General features: G+C 41.1%; 1 protein-coding gene across 1 annotated transcript; it reads right to left on the bottom strand.

Moving 5' to 3' along the window:
* Positions 1 to 21,796: 21,796 nt before the first annotated feature.
* LOC124742181 lies at positions 21,797 to 22,429 on the bottom strand. Its single transcript, XM_047248760.1, has one exon. It carries the CDS (start codon positions 22,427 to 22,429, stop codon positions 21,797 to 21,799), a length of 633 nt encoding a protein of 210 aa, XP_047104716.1.
* Positions 22,430 to 23,690: the final 1,261 nt, after the last annotated feature.

The raw sequence follows: 23,690 nt of genomic DNA on the forward strand, positions 1-23,690 counted from the left end.
ACATTACTGTTTTCAGTATGATGTTGCACTGCCGAGGGCCTGTAATGATAAAGCGCCCGTTTAGGTCAGGCTTATTGTATACAAAAGTGGAAGAGAGAGAGCACCACTAAATTCTACAATCCGTATGCATTGTATACACACAGTAATTACTGTTACAGTGTACTTATGGAGCCTATTGGGTTGAAGCATATTTTCCGGTGAGAGAGCACTAGCAAACAGTTTTCGCTACATTACGGTCAGCGACGAAGTGTAAGGTCAGAGTGACGCCAGTTTAAGTAACCTAAATTCTAGCTCACTGAGTCGGATGCCGGTTTTGCAACTGTGAAATACTTTCGTACATTATAGAGGCGAACATTATCGGAATATTAGTTCAAATTTAATTTTGAACTTAGAATGAAAATTTTTCTTTTTATTTCATAGGAAACCAAAGCTCTATCTATTTTCTAAAACGTTCTGTCATACACAACTTGGAACAGGTCACGTTGACCAAATCATATGGAAGAACTGACAGCGACATAGCCAAGGGATCTTACGGCCTTCAGATTTTTCTTTGGCAGAATTCGACAGCGTTCTCTAGGTGCAAGTAAATGAAAAGGGCAGCGCGTTTTTGCTATCAAGTAACGTTTTCATCAATTACTTTAGTTTTAATGTAATCTACGAGTAATTGCTCATGTTTGATATTAATATGAAAAGAATTCCGTAGGCAGGGAAAGAACCTGTTCTTGGGCAACTACTTCTATAATGACCAAAAGGTATTAAATGATCCTCAAGCACATGGGTTCCAGCAACGGTATGAAGAAAATGATAATCGAAAAACTCCACTCTGAATTATCCGGTAACTTCAAACTATTACCGTCATTATTACTAAGAAATTTGCTGAATTAGTGAAACTTTAAAATGGCTTCACATCTAGGGTGTGATGCCTAGAAGAGTCCATACGTGCTGCTGACATGAGAATAGCATGATGTCCGCTTCAGAAGCTTGCTACTACTTGGCATTTTGTCCACCGTGACTAGTCAAGTAAATGGTTCATTTTGTAAGCTAAGCACATCATCCGTTACAGCACACACCTGGGGCTGGGAAATGTGGCCACGATGGTCTGGTGGAACGAACTATCACAGGTGAAATGAAATGCGTGGGTTCAGGCATTTACTTTTAAGAGGCACAGACAGAATTACTTTACCTCTGGTAACTTCAAGAGGAAGACGCTATAATCCAGAATCCGCATTAAACATCACATTGCTTCATTACCAACAGGGGCTGAGACGGTTTACGTTGGAAAATGACAGAGGCGGAAGTCGTGGTAAACAGAAATACTGCCGGCAGTAAATTTAGTTACATTCGAAAATTTTATTTTATTTGATTAACCGTTAGCCATTTAAATGAACAGCGCTCTTAGTGACGTTGAAAAATTTGGTGCTGGACTGCGATTCGAATTCGTATCTCCTCTTTCAAGGATCTGAATCTTTCGGAAGAGTATAGTTCAATCATTTCGTTCCTTTTTCCCAAGACGGCAATCTTTTCAAGGTCTCCTCCAAAGGTAAGTATGTGGGTCCGAATCCTGCTCAAGTACGAAAGTATCCATAATTTCATTTCAAGCCGTATCACGTGCGCACCGGCCTGCTAGTGAAAATTAAAAATGCACGTTAATGTCTATTCATGTGTATTCATGTGTTGCCAACAATCATTTCTAGTCAAACACGCGAACATCTTACTTTTGGTGATTAAGCAATTGATACTTAAAGGAGGACGGTAGGTGTGCGATTCGATTGTCACACAGGCACAAAAATTTTTATCATCCACGAATATAGCTTATTTTAGATTCAAACACCAAGCAGCTGGTAAGAAAAACCGATACGAAACCAACACGTTAAGTCAAATGTTACGTATGTCCGTCGTAGAACTTCATGCATTTAAAGATGAAGCGCATGATGTGAACACTTAGTTAACAGGGACGAAACGATGTCAGATATACCTCCATTCAGAAGTAATAAACCGGGACTCGTATCAAGACCTTTCGTGGTTTATTACAAAAACTATCGTCTTGTATTTTCAAGTTCAGATTTGGTTACGGATATACACGAAAATTTCGGTAATTTAAGACTCTTCATGGCTAGTCAGTAATATGATATGATTAGATTAGATAGTCTTCACACTCTGCATGAAAATTCTATCACAACTGACCTACATTTCACGTTAAGACTACCCCACGTGCCAGTTCTCGAAATATTCTCAGTAGTGTTTCGCAAAAAGAGTGCCTTCTTCTCGAACGGGAATTCCCGGGGGGTTCCTGCAGCGTTTACGTAATATTCGCATGACGATCGGACCCACCGGTAACAGATCTGTGGGGGGGGGGGGGGGGGGGGGGCAAGCTTCTCAACTACCCTTAACGACATGGTGGGGAGTTTTGAGACTTACTCTACAACCGACTGCACCACCCTTTCTACCAGCAGCCCCCTTTGTAGAAAACAGTTACACTTTCCTAGAATTCTCTCAGTCGCCTGAAGCTGGCAGTAGTAGGGAAGGCGAACTGTCCTTCCCTCTCGTACCGCTTTGCGACACACTGCCTGGATATTTGTTTGACGTGACATTACTTTCCCCTCAACAGTAGTAGTCGATACCAGTAATATTGACCTGTGCGAAACTAAGAATCTCATTGTATACAAAATTATATGAATTTTTCAGGAAAACGGCTGTTCTATTTCAAGCTAAAATTTATGAAAAGGAATTACTTTATTTTCGCTGTTACAATCGATATGTACTATCTCTAAAAGTACAGTTGAAACTTTTTTACACATTTAAAACCACGAATATTTGACACCCTTAATAATAACAATATTGGAAAGGGTTTACAATTGCTATTACCGCAGAGTGAAGGATTAGTAAGCATGGCTCTGATGTGATCGGAAGTAGTTTTGTATTTTGGGCGAACAATGTAATTTCGGCGTTATTAATGCGAAAATGCAGAAGAATTTGTGATGTATAAAATGTGACAAAATAAATTGTCACTGCAAAATTTGTTTTTACGTTAATCTTCAAATGGAAATGGAAATGATCGTATGGCAGTGTTTGCCTGCGGGCCCCATTCGGTGGAGTTGGGCCGCCGCATTGCGAGTCCACCTTAGGTGACGCCCGCCACATCGGCGTGACGGTGGACGCACAACACCCAGTCCCCTGCCGGGAATAGAACCCGGGCCTCATGTGTGGTATGCGGAAACGTTACCGCTAATCTGCAAAATTATTTAGATTGGTATGTTTACCTAAGACAATGAAACACGGGATGGAGTCGCAATATTTACGCCGTGAAAAGAAGTGTACGACGAAATAGTTGTATCGAGTGACAAAAGGACGATAGTCCACCTCAAAAAAAGAGTGAGAAACATGCCGAACAGTGTGTGGATGGCGAAAACACGGTGAATATAGAACAGCGTTAAAAGTGGTAGTGCGACCTCCAGACCAGATGTGAGGTAACTCAAATCATCCCACTGATGGCTTAAAACAGTAAGAAACAAAACGCGTATGGATTCAATAAAATAGCAGCAGGAAAAGGCAGTTCGATTTGCAAAACAAGTATTTATATGCTTGCGGTGGAGGATATCCACAGAAACAAACTTGTTATTTAGATCAGTTGAACCGTGAGAATCTGGCATGCGAGAATTTCAGCTTCAGGAATTAGACCCGTAGACACAAACAACTGGAGCCAACTCTACGTATCTTTTCTTGTAAACTAAAAAGTTTATTCTAATCTTACTCCTGTCAAATCTTCAGAAAAGGCTTTGTAATTGTTGTGTACATAGTTCCCCGTAGTCAGCGCGTACACAACTTTCCCACTAGAGCGCGCCCCGCTAAGCACAACAGCGCAGGCGCAGCACTCGTCTGTCTCCGCACTACGAGATGGCGCTGCCTTAGAGATGGACCAAATTCTGCTTCCGCCGATCCGCGTATTAATGTGTAACACAGCCAATGAGATTGCTGCTGACGTAGAACCTTTTCTCCTCGCAGTGATACCTGAACGCGCGAATGTACAGACCTCCGATTAATGCAGACTGACTAATCTTATTAGGCGCAGACAAACTTTACTATAGACTGGTATAGACTATCATATTCCTGTACATAGCCATGAAGATAAATGAATAGACACTTTGTCAAGTATCAGAGATATGTGAGAATAAGATTAAGGTACCAAGACCAAAGGAATTTCAGATTCTCAATTGTAGATAGCATCCAGAATCAAGTTAAGTAATGTCTATGCTTTTTATTACTTTGAACAGAACTTTAATAAATGTGTCTGAAAATTAATAAAGTTGGTCACCGTCACCATCAATCTGCTACTCTAAGTGTGCAAGTGGCATTTCTATCGTCTGACCTAACGGCAGAAGATAAACACGCCACGATAAGACCACGAGACATATTACTGACACTCGCCTACTTCGTTAGAGCGACAAGTGAAATAATCTGATGGTGTCTTACAGTACGCACACCACAGTAATCTACCCCTGCTTCCTAATTGCTGCTATTCTTCACTGATGTGCAAATTCGAGCAGCATACCACTAATAATGTATCCGAGTATTACCACAATTTTTTTCTGCTCATTTGCAGTAACACACATTTAGAACAAACCGCCACGCATCACATCAAATGGAACTTGCAGGAAAGTCATCCCGTGTCCTTCCGCAGTCACTAAACGATTCTTCCCGATTTTCAACAGCGTCATCAGCAAACGGTCACAGACTGTGTGCATATATAATCTAACAGAGCTCGTGACATCCTATCTCCCTGCTACAGGTGCCCTCGTCTCTGATGAAGACTCGCCGGCTGGGACGACTCGAGAAGTCTCGTGGCCTCTCATGTATGTGAGGACCTGTTCCGGCTCTGTCGGTGTGTGTGTGTGTGTGTGTGTGTGTGTGTGTGTGTGTGTGTGTGTGTGTGTTCTTTTACCCTTCCTATAGACTGGAGTCACCTGCATTTTTTTCCATTCACTGGGGACACTGACCTTTCACGCCATTCGCTAAGACAGTAAGTACATCACTTGGTGGTCTAAGTTTACCGTAACATTGCTACTGATAGGCGCAATTCACAGGTAACGCATGGTAATTTATCGTTTTCGCTCTCGGTTTTCTGTGTCTCGCTGTTATGTCCTTAAACTTCCCGTCCATTCACTAGGTGTAATGGCCTTACGACAGCTGTATCTCAAGTAGTACTAACTTTAACAAATTTCATGGTAGCTTTCTTGAAATATTTAATGAAACTTTTCCAATTAAAGCCAGATGTAACAAAACGACTAAGAAGATTAAATGGATAGCTCGGGGTGTTTACCGTAACTACATAATGAACTGAAATATAACAGACATTTTACTGTGTATGTGAAACATTATAAAGCAATCTTCAAAAAAATTGTAAAGGCAGCAAAACAAATGGCAAACAATAAGTTTATTTTACAAAATAATAGTAAGACAAAGGCAGTGTGGTCTGTTGTCAAATCAGAGCTAGTAATGAAGTAACTACTGACTTTAAATGGATGATAATGTTGTTCTAAACCCAGCTCAAATATTGAACACACTAATCTTACGTGTTAAAATAAATTCTTCATAAATGTAGCAAAGTCCGAAGTTGATGTAGCAGGATAGAGTAAAGTAAATCCCTTTGTACTCTACCAAGAAGCTGAGTATCACACAGATTTTAGAAGAGTCACAATAAAGGATGTGAAAAATGTTATATTGTCATTAAAAATGAAAATTCTGCTGAGTGGGATAGGACACCAAGTAAAGTGATTAAAGCAGTATATGACATAATAGCACAGCCACTAGCTAAAATAATCAACCCATCTTTTGAACAGGGGTGCTTTCCTGCTGTGTTAGAAATAGGGCGATAGTTTGCCATATCTTCCCTCGACCTTTCCTTAAACAGAGGTCTCACTTTGGCATATTTTATTCTCCCAATCCTGTCAAAAGTGTTTGAGAAAGTAGCTGCAAATCAGATCAAAAATTTTATCGTAAAAAATGATATTTTAAGTAACCAATTTGGATTCCAACAAGGAAAAAATACACTGGATGCAGTAAGTAACTTTATTGAGAAGATATGCAAATCATTGAATAAGAGGAGTAAAGTCGCAGGTATCTTCTGCTATCTTTCAAAAGCATTTGACTCTGTGAACCATGACTTGCTTATCTACAAATTAAACAAATATGGGATTAAGGACAAAGCTCTGAAATGGCTCACATCATACTTTCACAACAGAAAGCAAAGGGTGTCACATCAAATGCACTGAATTATTCTAAATGGAGTACAGTATCGCAAGGTGTGCCTCAAAGCTCCATTTGAGGCCAATCCTGTTCCTATTCTATGTAAATGACTTGCCCATAAATATAAATTCCCCGTCAGTTCTGTTTGCAGATGACACTTCTGTTTGAAGACGATGGAGAAAAAATTCATTGTGAGCACAATGGGTACTTTAGAAAACTGGTTCCAGTTAAATGGCTTGAAACTGAACATTGCAAAAACCAATATGGTACATTTCAAAACCAAACATTTGAAATGTGTGCATCTTAAAATACATCATCACAATCATCCTATGGAAGAAGTTAAACTGGAGTACACATATTGAGTTACTGTGTTAAGTTGTTGTCCACATTTAGTCCTAGGAATTTGACTATCAAACTAAGCAGCTTTGCATTTGCAATGCAAATACTAGCAAACTCTACTGACATGAGTACACGAAAAATAGCAATCATAGTTATTTTGAATCTGTCATTAGGTATGGTATTTTCTGGGGAAATTCAAGTAGTGTATCTCGAATACTGAAACTGCAAAAGAAAATTATATGATACATGTGTAGTGCACAACAAACAAAATCTTGTCGCCCATTATTTCGGAACCTGCAAATCCTAAGAGTTCCCTCCATATACATTTATGAAATTATAATCTTTGTACACAGCGGACAAAAATTATTTGAGAAAAATCATTTTAATCACACATGTAACACAAGAAATAAAAATAATTTTATGTTACCCACACACCATTTGAAATTACATGCACAAACTCCACAGTGTATGGGGATGAAAATATATAACAAGCTAATGGGCAAAAATATATGTAATATGAAGCCAGAGTGTCTAAAAATAAGGCTACAGCAGATTCTGTGGGATAAATGCTACTATTCAGTAGAAGAATTCATAGATGACAATTTGAGAAAGGGGTAATTATTAGTCTTTTATTGTATGTGTAAAAAAATTGTATTGTACCATTTGTTAAAATCAGTTTTAATTGTTAGTTTTTTATTGTATGTGTATTTTTATATTGTATTATGGTACCATTTGTTAAAATCAGGTGTTGTATGTATATGGTAAAACATTACCAAAATTTTGACGTGTCTCCTGTACCTGAATCAAATGATTTAGATTATGTACGTTATGAGAGTAATAAACCACAATTCACTGTGCCTCCAGTGGCGAGGAAGCAAACACTTATAAAGGCGAGAATCAAAAACACGACGCCATTGGAAAAGGAGCTACACGATCATACAAAATGCCAGAGATGTAACTGAGCAGTAATGTATGTCTTACAAAAACTTAATTTGTGACTGCAAAGTGTGGCTCTGGATGTAAAGTGCTTACCTTTGTGGCAGAGGATACTTGACCGTGTAACATGTCTTAGGGTTTCTTTTTGTTCTGCTTCATATGGAGTGTGGGAAAAAACGAGTGCTTAAACTCTTGTATGTGCGCGCCGAGTAATCAGTATATTTTCGTGTGCCCGGCCCCTGTGGGAGTGATACGTGGGGGAATGGTTCTTTAAATTTGGTAAGCAAGCTTTCACAGGCTCTCTGTGTTTGTGTTCACGTGTGTGACAAGCTGAAGAACTGAGTGGCACTCTCGGGTATGTCAAACATGTCAATAATCGTGCTGCCCTTCATACACATGAGAGATCGGGAACATAGCAGGTGAGTGATGTTGAGGGTCCCATACATCTACACTTACACTGGAAATGTGCTTAATTCATTAGATAAAAAATTGCATGGAACTGATATATGACGTATTTCATTGTGTAAATCACAATATCCTTTTAAGCAAATTAGAATATTATAGTGTAACAGGAATTGCTGCAAAATGGTTCAAATCTTATATCTCTGGCAGGAAATAAAGGGTGTTATTAGTAAAGAGACAAGTATTAAAGTATCAGGCATCATCCAACTGGGAACTAATTACATGTGGGGTCCCACAAGGTTCCATTTTAGGGCCCTTTTTCTTGTGTATATGACCATTCATCAATAACATTACCAGATGCCAAGTTCTTTTTGTTTGCCGATGATACAAACATTGCAATAAATAGTAAATCAAGTGTAATCTTAGGAAGATTAGCTAATAAAGAATTGGCTAGGAACTTGTGATTAATGTCCACAAATATTTTGTCACTAACCTTTGAAAAAACACTACATGCAGTTCAGAACTTTTAAGACAACGTAAGATCCCAGCACTGGCAAAAGTTAAGGGGTGTCCCAGGAGTATATGCCTAACATACGATGACAAGCAGATAGAAGCGGACAGTGTTAAATTCTTGGGATTACAGCTTGATAATAAACTCAACTGGGAGGAGCACACCACACAACTGTTGAAGCGTCTTAAATCTGTTTGCAATGCGAATTGTGTCAGATATGGGGGATATAAAAATGAAAAAGCTGGCATACTATGCTTACTTTCATTCCATAATGTCATATGGGATTATTTTTTGGGGCAATTCATCACGACAAGCTAAAGTTTTCCGGGCAGAAAAACGTGCAGTGAGTTATATGTAGTGTGAACTGAAGAACATCCTGCAGAAGCCTGTTTAGGGAACTAGGGATACTAACTATTGCTTCCCAATATATTTATTCCTTAACAAAATTTTTAAGTGTTTAGTAGTTGTATTACACGTTTATTACCTTATAAATAAATAAAAAACTATTTTAAATTCAGTGCATTAGCATTTGTAAAATGATTCATATGACGGCCATGCCATTTGGGACTTGTGGAGTGGTACATTAGCTTATTTATTTGAGCTGTAAATATTTGTCATGTATTATTGTTTTTCTGACAAGTTCTACATTCTGGAGGACCACCTCACTACAGATCAATTGGAATGAAAGTAAATCTAATCTAATCTGAGAAACAGCGTCAACTCTTTCTGTATGTAAGCTTAGACCAGACTTACTTTGGATTCAAACAGGATCGACGGCAGTTGAGAGATATATATACCAGATAAATAAAGAAATAAATAACAGGTCCCACATGGTACACAAAGCAGGTTGTTACACCATTACAGAAGCTACGAAGAAAAGCACGCCAAATTTAAGACAACGTAAGATCCCAGCACTGGCAAAAGTGTTTTACAGAAGCTGGAAACTTTGCACCAACTTCTGCAACGAAAATGTCCCGAAATCTGGCAGAATCCAAAGAGATTCTCATCGTATGTGAAGTACAACGTCAACACTCAATCGATACCTTCACTGCGCGATAAAAAATGGTGATATTGATGAAGTGGCACTAAAGCCGAGTTGCCAAACATGATTTTTCCGAAATACTTTCAGAAAAGTAAACTAGGTAAATATTCCAGTACTTAAATCAAGAACTACTACCAAGATGACTAACTCAGCAGCTGGTATCCTCGTTGATAAGTAGCTTACATCACTTAATGAAAGCAAGGCCTCCAGTTCAGATTTTATACCATTGAGGTTCGTTTCAGAATACACTGATACAGTAACTCTACATTTAGCAATCACATACAACCGTCTGCTGACAAAGATCCACACCTAAAGACTGAAGCTGCACAAGTCACACCAATACCCAAGAGACACGGGTCTGTAACTGAGCGAATTACTATCACTAACGCAGATTTGCAGCAGGATTTTGGAACAAACTGTGTTCGTACATCAATTATCTCGAGGAAAGCTACTTGTTGACACACAGTCAACACCGGTTCAGACATCTTTGTCGTGAAGCAGCGCAACACAACTAACTCTTTAGTTCCACAAAGTAGTGAGTGCTGTCTACAGGGGGACCTCAAACTGATTCCACGTTTTTAGATTTCCAGGCTTTCGACACACTTCCTCAGACGGGACTTGTAATAAAATTGCATAACTATGTATTATCGTCTTAGTTGTTCGCTGGAGTCAATTTCCTGTCAGAGGTCAGAGATCTTAATAATCTACGGAAAGTCATCTAGTAAAACAGAAGTAATATCCAGTGATCTCCAAGGGAGCGTTATAGACCCTCTGCTGTTCCTGATCTACACAAACGATTTAGGGGACAATCTGAGCAGTCCTATACTGTTAGCCAACGATTCAGTCATTCACCGTCGTGTAAAGTCGTCAGTCGATCAAAAACGAATTGCAAAATGGTTTAGAGAAGATATCTGTATGACGCAAAGAGAACAGAGCATCCACATGTGAACGAGAAGATATCCGCTAAATTTCGGATTCACAATGCGTCGACGTAAAGGCTGTCAATTCAGTTTAATAGCTAGAAATTACAACTACGGCATAATAAAACTGGAACGATCATACAGAATATTGTGAGGAAACCAAACCGACGACTGCGATTTTCGACAGAACACTTTGAGAGAGCCACGGCGTCTACAAGAGAAGAGTGTACACAAGAAGCTTGTCCCCCAGGTGTGGGATCCGCATCAGATAGGAGTGACGGAGGACAACAGTAAGTTGGAAGAAGGGCCGCTCGTTCTGTATTATCGCCAAGTAGGGGAGACACTTTCCCGGATATGATACGCGAATTGGCGTGGCGATCGTTACAACAAAGGCCTTTTCCGATGCTGTGAGATCTTCTGATGAGACTTTGGTCACCAGTCTTCTACTGGAGTGTGGCACCCAGAGCTCGCACGACGCGACGCAAGTGTTCGCGAGTGGAACGGAAGAGAGAGCGCCAAGCTGGCTCCATGAACCCTCTGCATCGCACTTCGTTTTGAACTGCAGATTACTCGTGTGGATGTAGATTGTGTCGAGCGTCACAGTACTGATATGTTATTGCAACGTTGCTGGCTTGTGTCTCTTACTCATCTGCATTAACTTACACTGAAACTGTATTTGGTGTCATGAATGGCAGCTTGCTCTACACGTAGAAAAAATGCAGAGTCAACCTGTGTCCTCATGGAGTCCCTTCCAAAGCTGTTTCACAGAGGAAGACCGCACTCCAGTTCCTTCTCTAAATCCTCGCACAAACGACAACATGGCTGACATCGAAGTACGTGTCCAAGGAATAGAAAAGCAACTGAAATGACTCAGAGGAAAGTCCACTGGACCTGACGGGATACCAATTCGATTCTACACAGAGCACGCGAAAGAACTTTCCCCCCTTCTAACAGCCGTGTACCGCAAGTCTCTAGAAGAACGGAAGCTTCCAAATGATTGGAAAAGAGCACAGGTAGTTCCAGTTTTCAAGAAGGGTCTTCGAGCAGATGCGTAAAACTATACGCCTATATCTCCGACGTCGATCTGTTGTAGAATTTTAGAACATGTTTTTTGCTCGCGTATCATGACATTTCTGGGAACCCAGAACCTATTCTGTAGGAATCAACATAGATTCCGGAAACAGCGATCGTGTGAGACCCAACTCGCTTTAGTTGTTCATGAGACCCAGTAAATATTAGATACAGGCTCCCAGGTAGATGCCATTTTCCTCGACTTCCGGAAGACGTTCGATACAATTCCGCACTGTCGCCTGACAAAGTAAGAGCCTACGGAATATCAGATCAGCTGTGTGGCCGGATTGAAGGAGTTTTTAGCAAACAGAACACAGCATGTTGTTCTCAATGGAGAGATGTCTACAGACGTTAAAGTAACCTCTGGCGTGCCAAAGGGTAGTGCAATGGGACCATTGATTTTCCTATATATATATATATATATATATATATATATATATATATATATATATATATATCTCCTAGTAGATAGTGTCGGAAGTTCCATGCGGCTTTTCGCGTATGATGCTGTAGTATACAGAGAAGTTGCAGCATTAAAAAATTGTAGCGAAATGCAGGAATATCTGCAGCGCATAGGCACTTGGTGCAGGGATTGGCAACTGACCCTTAACATAGACAAATGTAATGTATTGCGAATACACAGAAAGAAGGATCTTTTACTGTATGATTATATGATAGCGGGACAAACACTGCTAGCAGTTTTTCTGTAAAATATCTGGGAGTATGCGTACGGAATGATCTGAAGTGGAATGATCATATAGAATTGTTGGTAAGGCGGGTACCAGGTTGAGATTCATTGGAAGAGTCCTTAGAAAATATAGTCCATCAACAAATGATGGTGGCTTACAAAACACTCGTTCGACCTGTACTTGAGAATTGCTCATCACTGTGGGATCCGTACCAGGTCGGGCTGATAGAGAAGGGTTATTTGGTGAGCGTGATAGCGTTACGGAGATGTTTAGCAAACTCGAGTACCAGACACTGCAAGAGAGGCGCTCTGAATCGCGGTGTAGGTTTCGAGAGGGTGCTTTTCTGGATGAGGTATCTAATATATTGCGTCCCCCTACATATACGATCACGAATGTAAAATTGGAGAGATTCGAGCGCGCACGGAGGCTTTCCGGCAGTCGTTTTTCCCGCGAACCATACGCGACTGGAACAGGAAAGGAAGGCAATGACAGTGACACGTAAAGTGTCCTCCGCCACACACCGTTGGGTGGCTTGCGGAGTATAAATGTAGATGTACTTTTCTGGGTGCCACTGCGTCATCAGCAAACAGTGGAGCACGTAATTGTGATCAAAGTGCAAAGCAGCTCAACACACTGGACCTAAGTGTAGAAGCACGGAAAGGTATCCTGTTTGCTGATGATTCGACAGTTCTATTAAAAGGTGAAAACAGCGATGAGCTGCAATCAAGTGCTCCACGAGTCGGGCAGACCACATCCGCCAGCAAGGCTGCGGTTTCTGTGGGTTGTTCTGTTGTGGTGTACAGACATTCACCGCGACCGAATTTTTGTTTAGGATTGTAAAGTCGAGAGCGTCCTGTTACAAAACTCCGTTGTGTTCCACTGTGAGAGAATATGAAACAGCTTTCCACCGGTACGCTTAGTACGTTTAACCCAACACGGAAAATGAATATGACTACAGCAATAACTCTAAATGGCCACATCTAAAATATTTAGAAATATTGTAGAGAAATACAGCAGCAGTTTCAGTACCTTTACAATTGAAAATAAGGCAGTCCCAATAATTAAGAGGAATAATTAAAGAATGGAAGCGTGCAAACATGTAGCAGTACTCAAACTTCCACTACCTTGCGACAGGGAAGTCCAAACAACCTTCCGTGACATTAAAAGCAAGGGTGATAACATTGAGTGCAACGGGAATTCCACTGTTAAATGCAGACGAGAGAGCGGATAGGTGGAAAGAATACATTGAAAGCCTCTATGGGGGAGAAAATTTGTTCGACGTGATAGAAGAAGAAACAGGAGCCGATTTAGAAGGGATAGGGGACCCCCATATTAGAATTTAAAAGAGCTTTGAAGGACTTAACATCAAGTAAGTCAGAATGTATAGATAACATTCCATCAGAATTTCTAAAATCGTTGGGGTAAGTAGCAGCAAATCGACTAGTCACGTTGGTACGTTGAATGTACGAGTCTAGCGACATACCATCTGACTTCCGGAAAAGCATCATCCACACAATTCCGAAGACGGTAAAAGCTGACAAGTGCGAGATTTACGGCACAATCTGCTTAACAGTTCCTGCATCCAAGTTGCTGACAAGAATAATATACAAAAGAAAGGAAAAGAAAATTGAGGATGCGCTAGATGACGATCAGTTTGGCTTTTCCTGTAAAAGGCACGGGAGAGGTAATTCTGACGTTGCGGTTAATAATGCAAACAAGACTAAAGAAAAATCGAGATACGTTCACAGGAATTGTCGACCTAGAAAAAGTCGTTCGACAATGTAAAATGGTGCAAGATGTTCGAAATTCTGAGAAAAATAGGGGTAGGCTATAGGGAGAAACTTGTCATGTACAATAGCCAAGAGGGAATAATAAGAGTGGACGGCCAAGAACGAAGTGCTCATATTAAAAGGGCCCCTACTGCTCAATCTGTACATCGAGGGAGGAATTATGGAAATAAAAGAAAGGTCCAGAAGTGGAATTAAAATTCAAAGTGAAAGGATATCAATGATACGATTCGCTGATGACATTGCTATCCTGAGTGAAAGTGAAGATTTACATGATCTGCTAAATGAACAGTGTTGTGAGTACAGAGTATGGACAGAGAGTAAATCGTAGAAAGACTAAGGAAATGAGAAGCAGTAGAACTGAGAACAGCGAGGAACTTAATATCACGACTGCTGGTCGCGAAGTAGATGAAGTTAAGGAGTTCTGCTACCTAGGCACAGGACGGAGCAAGGAGGACATCAAAAGAGTAGCAATGGCAAAAGGGCAAAAGGGCATTCCTGGCCAAGAGAAGTCCACTAATATCAAATATCGGCCTTAATTTGAGGAAGAAATTTCTGAGAATGTACAGCATTGTGTGGAAGTGAAACGTGGAATGTGGAATGTGCGAAAACCGGAACAGAAGAGAATCGAAGCATTTGAGATGTGGTGCTATAGACGAATGTTGAAAATTAGGTGGACTGATAAGGTAAGGAATGAGGAGGTTCTACGCAGAATCGGAGAGGAAAGGAGTATGTGGGAAACACTGGTAAGGAGAAGGGACAGGATGACAAGACATCTGCTAAGACATGAGGGAATGACTTCCATGGTACTGGAGAGAGCTGTAGAGGGCAAAAACTGTAGAGGAAGAGATTGGAATACATGCAGCAAATAGAGGAGTTAGGTTGCAAGTGCTACTTTGAGATGAGTTTGGCACAGGAGAGGAATTCAGAGGAATTCGTGTCGGGCCGCATCACACCGGTCATAAGACTGACTGGGGGGGGGGGGGGGGGGGGGGAGGGGGAGAACTTTGCGGCGCAACCAACCCATGGGAGAAAACCGCTAAATCAAACCTACTGCAGCTCACAGTCCCATCCCCCAATTAAATCACGGAGGAACAAGTTACGGAAGTAACTACCTCACGTCTTATGGAACCCACCACCCCCTTTGACGGTATTTGTTGGGTTTGGATTGTCGGAGTCCACACGAACGTGTTCAGAGACCTGTACCCACTAACAATCGGACACACGCAACAGACCACCTCAGCCACACTGCCGGTCTTGAGGAGCGAGTTGATACTCAAGTACAACAGTTAACAGACACAATGTATACTTTGTCTGCCGTATTCCAGCGCGCATTATCAGAAAAAAGGCATGTGTAAGTAAAGATGCGATGTAGGAGATTGAAGGACCTTCCGCAACAGTGAACTGCTTTGTCATTAGCCATTAATTAATAGACAGTTACTGATTTCTGATCACCCAATAACCGTGTGCACAATCAACATTCATGTACCCAAAAATCGGAAGTAAAGAAACGTGCATAGAGGGACAGGCATTCATCTGATTGAGAAATTTCTAGTCTAGTAAAAACAGGCAAGAGAACAGATGGAGATGCCCTGACATTAACTCAAGACTGTTAAAAAAGTCACTATACAGTCGGACAGTATCGTGAAACTAACTTTGTAGGCACGGAGTTCACTTTCAGAAGAACGAATGACATCGTCACTTATTAAACTAACACTGTTCCGGTAACTGACCAAGGTAACTTGTACTCAGGGATACTGGCGACTGAGTTTAACATCCAGGGACTATCTGAGAACCCGGTACCAGTTGCAAGTTGCCTAATTTATGCCTTACAGCAACTATAAAAATTCGGTTTTCAATATTTCGTGTAGTTATTGACTGCTTTAACGCAAAAAGACACACTAAATGTTTAACATACGATTGTACGTCTTACCGAGCAGATGTCTGCTAGTGTGGACAGCTGGGAACTGTCGAGGCAGCGCGACTCCTCGCGTGCGACTTTATTCGTCGAGCATCTCAAGGTGAGTGCACTTACAGACTTCTGATAAACTTCAATCTCGTAAGCAGGAAAAAGTTTAGCAAAAGTTTGAAATTATGCTGGAAGTGAAATATTTAGCGCATTAACTCATTTGCAAAGCAGTCAGAAGTTTGACGCCGTCTTATAGATGGCAGTTAGAGTCTAAACAGTGGGCAATTTCCTGGCACATTTACAGCAGCTGGACTATAAGGTACTGAATTTTCACATATGAACAGGACCATGGAAATATCACTATAATAACAATATCAACATCTTCGTGATAATCATATGTACACCAATTATAGTAACTTGCGAACAACAAAGTTTGTCTTAACAGAATAAGGGTAACATGCGTTACATGTAACAGCATAAGCACTCTGAAAATGTTTATGAACAGTGTTGTATTATTACCTAATTGTTTCATTCACATTCTTCGTCACTGTAAAACTATTTATAAGGAAATATGACTGTAAAACTATTTATAAGGAAATGTGACTGTAAAACTATTTGTAAGGAAATGTGACTGTCAATGACTGAACTACTGCCTGGGGTAACATTTCTACAAACATATCTAAACAATCGTATGGACAGTACAGAATAACGATGTATTTGAATTACTGCAAATTTATATCCATAAAGTAAGACGGAAGCAAAGCTTAAGTGCAAGCAGTTTTTCACCGCCAAGTAACAAACTAATTTAAAAACAAAGTTTCAAAAATTTACAAAGCGTTTACACAAACTTGGTTCACTATATTGGCATCAAAAACTTTACTGCAAACAAGCAGCTTGTAAAGTATCCAATTTACCAACTAGCATCATAAAAAGAAACTACACAAAATATACCATTTCTTTTTGTATAGTAATATTGATAACACGTGTAGCAAGAGGAATGATGTGCAAACTAGACATGAAGGACACTTACTGAGGCTCAGTAGCCTCCCCCCAACACGTGCCACCCATCTGGTCACTGAGAAAGCCAGGGTGTCGCACAGTTCCTGTTACAGAGAGATTCTGGAGCAAACTTTATCCGCCAAGTTTCATTAATGAACCCATGTCTGGAAACGTACAAAATCCCTTTTACAACTCCTACAAGTCTGTAATAGGAATTGTGACATGCCCTGGGCATTGGAAGTGGCTAGTCATCTTACATTATTCACTTTAAGTGCAGTGCTACAAATAGCAAGACCAATACTGTAGGTAAGTTCCAGATTCCAAAACAGTTTTAATGATTTAAAAAGATTGAGTGGAAAACTAGGCTTTAGAGATTCTATGAATATGTGCCTAGATTTCCACATTATAAAAAAGCATTATGGCATCTCTGCAGTCATAAAATCATCTTTCAGCAATTACTGTATTAAAGAGGCGACATAAATAAACACTCTATAGGCCGAGGCAATGTCTGGAACCACAAATTAACGATAAAAAACTTATAATTAATCTACCTTAAAATTTCCATCTCAAACTGCGTGGACACATTTCGTTGCAAAATTTCCACACCAAGCCATATGCTCATTAACGTAAAAAAATGTAACAGCACGGTGCGGCAATTTTACAACAGATTTCTTAATTTATATTAAATTTATTTAACACCACTGAAAATGAGCCATGAGCATGAATGGTGTGGTATTTGTTACTAAATAAATGGCCAAAATGACCATCGTTCTTTTTTGATAGATTCTGAAGTCATGATATGCTGCCTGTCTGTTATCGGTAAAATATTCATACTTAATTGGCAGCTAAAATACAACAAATAACTATCATTTATCCACACCATTTAACTGGCACATTACATACAAACAAGGTCCGTTATTTGAGATAACTATTTCATTTATTTTCATTTAAAATACAATGCATCGTGTGAGTCAGTTGGAAATCCACAGCCTCTCTGCAGCATATTGTTGCTAAACGGAAGTGGGAAATGATGCTCAAACCACAAATATATAACAATTTTTTTGGCTGAACGTATTACAGTTTACAATGAGAAAAAATTAAGCTGCAGAACAGAAACAAAGTTGAATACCATGTAAAGTATATCTAAAGTGAAAGGAAGGCCAGAGCTACTTCATGTGTTGTGCACACACAACCAACCCGACCAGATCTCACCGGCTGTGTTGAAACATTGAGAAGGGAATCGCACGTTTGAGGTGCTGGGCTAAGGCTGGCATCTGGCACCGCATTTCTTCTGAGCCGGCTCCTTTCCTTCCATACCGGACACAAGTGATAGCCACCGCTTCTGCGTAACATCGCATCCAGCGCAATACTAGTCCGGTCGCCTCGATGTAACTACAGCGTCGACGCGTGACGTAGGATCCACGACTTGCAGTCTGCGGCATTCCTGAAGTGCCCTCCGTACGCTGGTGTCCTGGCTTCTACAATACTGAGGTACACGTTTTTGGGACGGTGAGGCACGTACGTGGCTGCTCGGCAAGCAGGGCTTCTGACGCCAGACAGATTGGTGGAACTTGGTTGCCCTGCAGGCAGCTGACGTCCGTTGCCCGTGTAGGGTGCAGGTGAAGGCATCTGGCGAAGCTCTAGACCTCGTGTCTTCCCATTAGCAGACTAGCAAAACATTTGTCCAGAATGACAATGGTCTTTCTCCCAGTAGCGGACACCAAAATACAAGTGATGGGCTCAGGGCAGACATCCGTGAGGTCTGGATGAAAGACCCGACTCTTAAAGTAGCGTCTGGGAGACTGCTTATTAAGAAGGTATTGTTTTGGGATGAAGTACGTCGTACTTGGCTCCAGCACAGTGCCCTGTCCTCATTGTCACTTCAATCTTCTCAAAACATCTGGCACCTCCAAACTTACTTTCGTGTCCGTCAGGAATGTCCAGCCTCTAGCATAACATCACCGGAATTTTCAACGGCAGCCTGCTTTGTGTCACAAGCGTTTGTTCACTTGCCACGAAGGGCACTTCAGTGCCGTGCTCCTCTCCAGGATTGTCTCTCTACTAATGGCAGCAATAGGTTTCCAATATTCCCACTACTTTTCGTGAGGACATCTCCAAGAGCAGCAAGTTCCCACGGTCAAGGACGCTTCCTTTAGGCAGGACGGCGAAAGAAGCCTTCCATACATTCACTTTTGTTGCAGAGAAACGTCTCCAACCATGCATCACGTTGTGTTCCAAATGCAGAACTCTTGCGACTGAGTATGTAATGGTAGGATCTCTGCCGTGTATACAACCAGTATTTTAGGAGCTGTAGCATTGCAGGCAGCCAGCCAGGATGAAACCTTCAGAATCACAGCCACTTCTGAGTTGCTCCCTTTACTACCAGCTGATGGGCTGACGGTGACAAATTTAATAATGCTCGTCAACAGCACAGTCTTCACAATGTTCAGATACAAGCATTGCCGAAAGTTTCCCCACATACATTGTGGAGATTCAAAATACTACTACTACTACTACTACAATGCCTGAGGTGGTCCTCCTCCCCATCAGAGATAAGATTAAATAAAGAAAATGAAAGACACCCTCCGGCCTCGCAACCTAATACCGTCGGGGTCGAAAAAATCAAGAGTTGGCCAAGAGAGACCGACAGGAAAGGAAACAGAATACGCCTGACAAGGAAGAGGAAACAATGCCAGACGTCTCTAGTAGTGAGCAGACAGCGAGACAGATACAACTTTTTTAAAATGGTCAAATACTATTTGACAAACAGAACAAAGGTATGTCATATGTAAACCATACAGTATTAAATTTATGCTGAGGCAACATGTTGACAATACCATGCTCTAATACTGCAAGAACATTCTCTGGTCATGATACAACTCAACAATGGGTACGTTGTTGCATTACAGGCAACATTACAAAACTGAATACCTCCAAGGTACCAGATACTTGTGCTGTTACATTTACTGAATCGTTTGAACAGTAATTTTTAGAACACAATGAAATTTACGATTTAAAGGCCTCTGTAGTCACTACAGGGTACACCACAGCTAAAAAATAAATACTAGTATTAGAAGTATTTTCTTAACGTCCAGTACAGATGAAATAACTCTGCAGGTTGTTTAACCTGATCCTAATACACAAAATAATATATTTCACATTACTAAATTGCAATCGGACTGTATGAAATACTGAAATATGGGAGGGGCGTTCAGTAAGTAATGCAACAATTTTTTTTTTAAAGCGGGTTGGTTTCATTCAGGATTTCAATACACCATATTATTCCCTGCGATTCTGCCTACAAAACCTTACTTTTCAACGTAACTTCCGTTCAGTGCCACGACCTCGCTGGTAGGGCTCGCACGCCCACGCGACACCACCACTCCACTCCGCTCTGCAGGGACAGATCTTCAGTGGACAGATCTTCAGTGGACAGATCTTCAGTGGACAGATCTTCAGTGGACAGATCTTCAGTGGACAGATCTTCAGTGGTCAGATCTTCCTGAGCCATCCGACAGTCCGGATCTCGCACCGTCTGGCTTCCATCTGTTTGTGCCGATGAAGTTTTCTACGCTCGTCTCGAGTGTGTAGACTCGTTCGAGGTCTTGCGATGCCACGGAGAAGGTGTTCATTTCCATTTATGTGGCGACGAACGCGCTGGAGTCGTTACTTCAGCTTCCTCACGGTGGCGCAACACACTTCAGAGATGACCTTCACACAGTGACGGAGGTAACCGAACATAGCAACACCTTCACAGTCTCAGAAGACCGCCACCGTGACTTTAGTGGGCCAGGATGTGGCTTCGAACTTTGTCTTCGGAAGAGATGGTATGGCGCCACCCACGTATTGCAGTTTTGTTTCTGGTTCGAAGTGACGCACCCACGTTTCGACGAAAATTCATCACCACCAGCCTAGTAACGCTGAGACAACTCTGCACTTCGATGCCCTTTACGGTCCTGAGTTGGGCGGCGAGGAAGCCAGCACGGCACACCCCCTACTGGTGGGCGGGTGTAGCAGCGAGGAGTCATCCGACGTGACCGGCGGATCTCAGGATTGGCACCTGTGCTTTCTGCCACTACCAGGTCTCCGTAGATGTTCTCCAGCGCCCGCGAATATCCGCGACGGTCTGGTTTTGCACCGAAAACTCGGCAGGTCTCTCCTCGGAGGCTACGTACAGTGCTGTCACTTATCGGAAATCCGCGGAATATTCCTACTTTGGTCCCTACAGTTTCATCATGCCCACAACAAATTGTGAATTTCTGGAACTGACATTGGCTGAGAAAAATGTGTCGCATTGCTTACTGAACACCCCTCTTACACAGTGTTACAAACTCGGATTGTCATTACGTGGAAAAAGCATCACACAGAAATAATGTTGAGGGATATTACAAGTAGTGTGTCTAGAGACATTTTGGAGGAGAAAGTACTGCCATTGTGGCAGCTGTAGTAATGTGTGCGGATAACAAAAAATACAGTAACTGCCTGTATACACAGGTTACATAACAGGAACTAAATATAACTTTCCAGAAATTATTCTGCGAGTTTCTAAATTATCTTAAAGTAAGTTTTCTACAAATAAAATTTAAAGACGTAATGACAATCATTTACAAGCTCATTAAATTCCCAACTGTGCTTACACCTTCAACAACAATTTTTATATCTAAGTTTCACATTCTTATTTCGAGGCTCTGAGCTCTCATATAAACATTTTCTAAAAGATGTAAAAGAAAACATCGTCCACTTACAAATGTGTACCATGTTGCACGAGATGTGATGTACAGATTAAAGTATCAGCCCACACAGGAAGCCATACATGTGCAACATATTCTGTATCAAAGACAAAGGGAAGATCAGTACAGTATATGATGGTTCCATACCTAGTATAACTCAAGGACGAAGATTTCGTCCTTTCACTGCAGGACCATACTGTATCGTGTGAGAACCACAACTAATCAAATCTACTAACACAGAATGAACGATTAATCAGCTGTTCCAACTTCAGCCGATTAATCAGCTGTTCCAACTTCAGCCGATTAATCAGCTGTTCCAACTTCAGCCGATTAATCAGCTGTTCCAACTTCAGCCGATTAATCAGCTGTTCCAACTTCAGCCGATTAATCAGCTGTTCCAACTTCAGCCGATTAATCAGCTGTTCCAACTTCAGCCGATTAATCAGCTGTTCCAACTTCAGCCGATTAATCAGCTGTTCCAACTTCAGCCGATTAATCAGCTGTTCCAACTTCAGCCGATTAATCAGCTGTTCCAACTTCAGCCGATTAATCAGCTGTTCCAACTTCAGCCGATTAATCAGCTGTTCCAACTTCAGCCGATTAATCAGCTGTTCCAACTTCAGCCGATTAATCAGCTGTTCCAACTTCAGCCGATTAATCAGCTGTTCCAACTTCAGCCGATTAATCAGCTGTTCCAACTTCAGCCGATTAATCAGCTGTTCCAACTTCAGCCGATTAATCAGCTGTTCCAACTTCAGCCGATTAATCAGCTGTTCCAACTTCAGCCGATTAATCAGCTGTTCCAACTTCAGCCGAAGACACACTAAAAGACAATGTACAAGTCTTCTCATACTTCAACATTAGGCACAGTACGTAGTTACCTGGCATGCCAATTAGTGTTAGTTGAATCTTACATTCTAAAATACATCAAAATGGTATAAATGCAGTTACTGGATTGTGAGTAATATTTATACACAGTGAGAAGACTGATAATCTCCAGCCCCTCACGGTTTTCATCTCATCTTTGGGACAATGGCACATATTTCTGCAAATACATGTATCAGTTGCTTACCTATGAAGTACAATTGTAAGAATGACCTATAACTTAAGGAATAATAATATTTATGGCTACAAAAGTACATCTGGGTAAGAATTTCAGGCACCAGTGACGAACAACCAGATCATAAAAATATTCTCAAATTACGGTGCACAAGAAGTATCTTCCACATCAATCGTCTTCAGTACCTTTAGAGACAGACTAACGTATAGAAGTTTCAGATTGACTGCTTTGCAAATGCCCAACTGTAGGAAAGGTTTGTGATTTCCAAAAATCTTTAAACATAATTTCAAGCTCTCATTATGAAACATTTAATATAAATTTTCTATATACATCTCGTACCACGATGTTAAACTTTTGTCATAAGGTTATACCTCCTAAGTACTAAATTATGACAGGAATTTAAATTCACTCCATATTTGTATGAAATAGTGAAAAATCAAAGAAAGCAGTTATATAGGCTACGTGCATATGGTACTGTGTCATGAACCGGATTAGTCATTTAGTAATACAGACTGTAGTGTTTGGGTACAAAAACATTCTTCTGTCCTCCTGGATCCTTCAGCGACTGATGTGTACTGAGATCTGCCTGCAGTTGTGAATGGTGTGTGTACAGCAGAAATTTACCATATTTGCAGATGACGCCATCATTGTAACAGAATATCCGTCAATCACCAACTACATTTCCACCAACATTCTGTAGCAGGTTTGTCAATTCCCTTCCTGCCAACGTAAGCAATGTACATCTGGTCACGAAAATCCAAACAGAACACTCAGTGACACTGCTGGTTATTCAGATAGAGATTTGATATCATCAGGGTCTTAGGCATTCACTTACAGTGCAAATCACGCTGGGAACGTCACATTTATTGGACTGAGGAGTGTGTCAGCTCAGCATCTCTGGAGATTAAGAGGTCAGAGAGGTAGCTTATTCTGCTTCTGCACACTACCTACTGTCACATAGGACTATGTCCTGCGGGAACTCTCCTCTTAAACCGTTTTCACTGCTTCGTAGGGAGGTTAGAGTCGTGTACAGAGAGAGCCCGTGAACCTTC

The sequence above is a fragment of the Schistocerca piceifrons genome, unplaced genomic scaffold (genome assembly GCF_021461385.2).
Source record: "Schistocerca piceifrons isolate TAMUIC-IGC-003096 unplaced genomic scaffold, iqSchPice1.1 HiC_scaffold_2171, whole genome shotgun sequence".
In the NCBI taxonomy this organism is placed as follows: Eukaryota; Metazoa; Arthropoda; class Insecta; order Orthoptera; family Acrididae; genus Schistocerca; species Schistocerca piceifrons.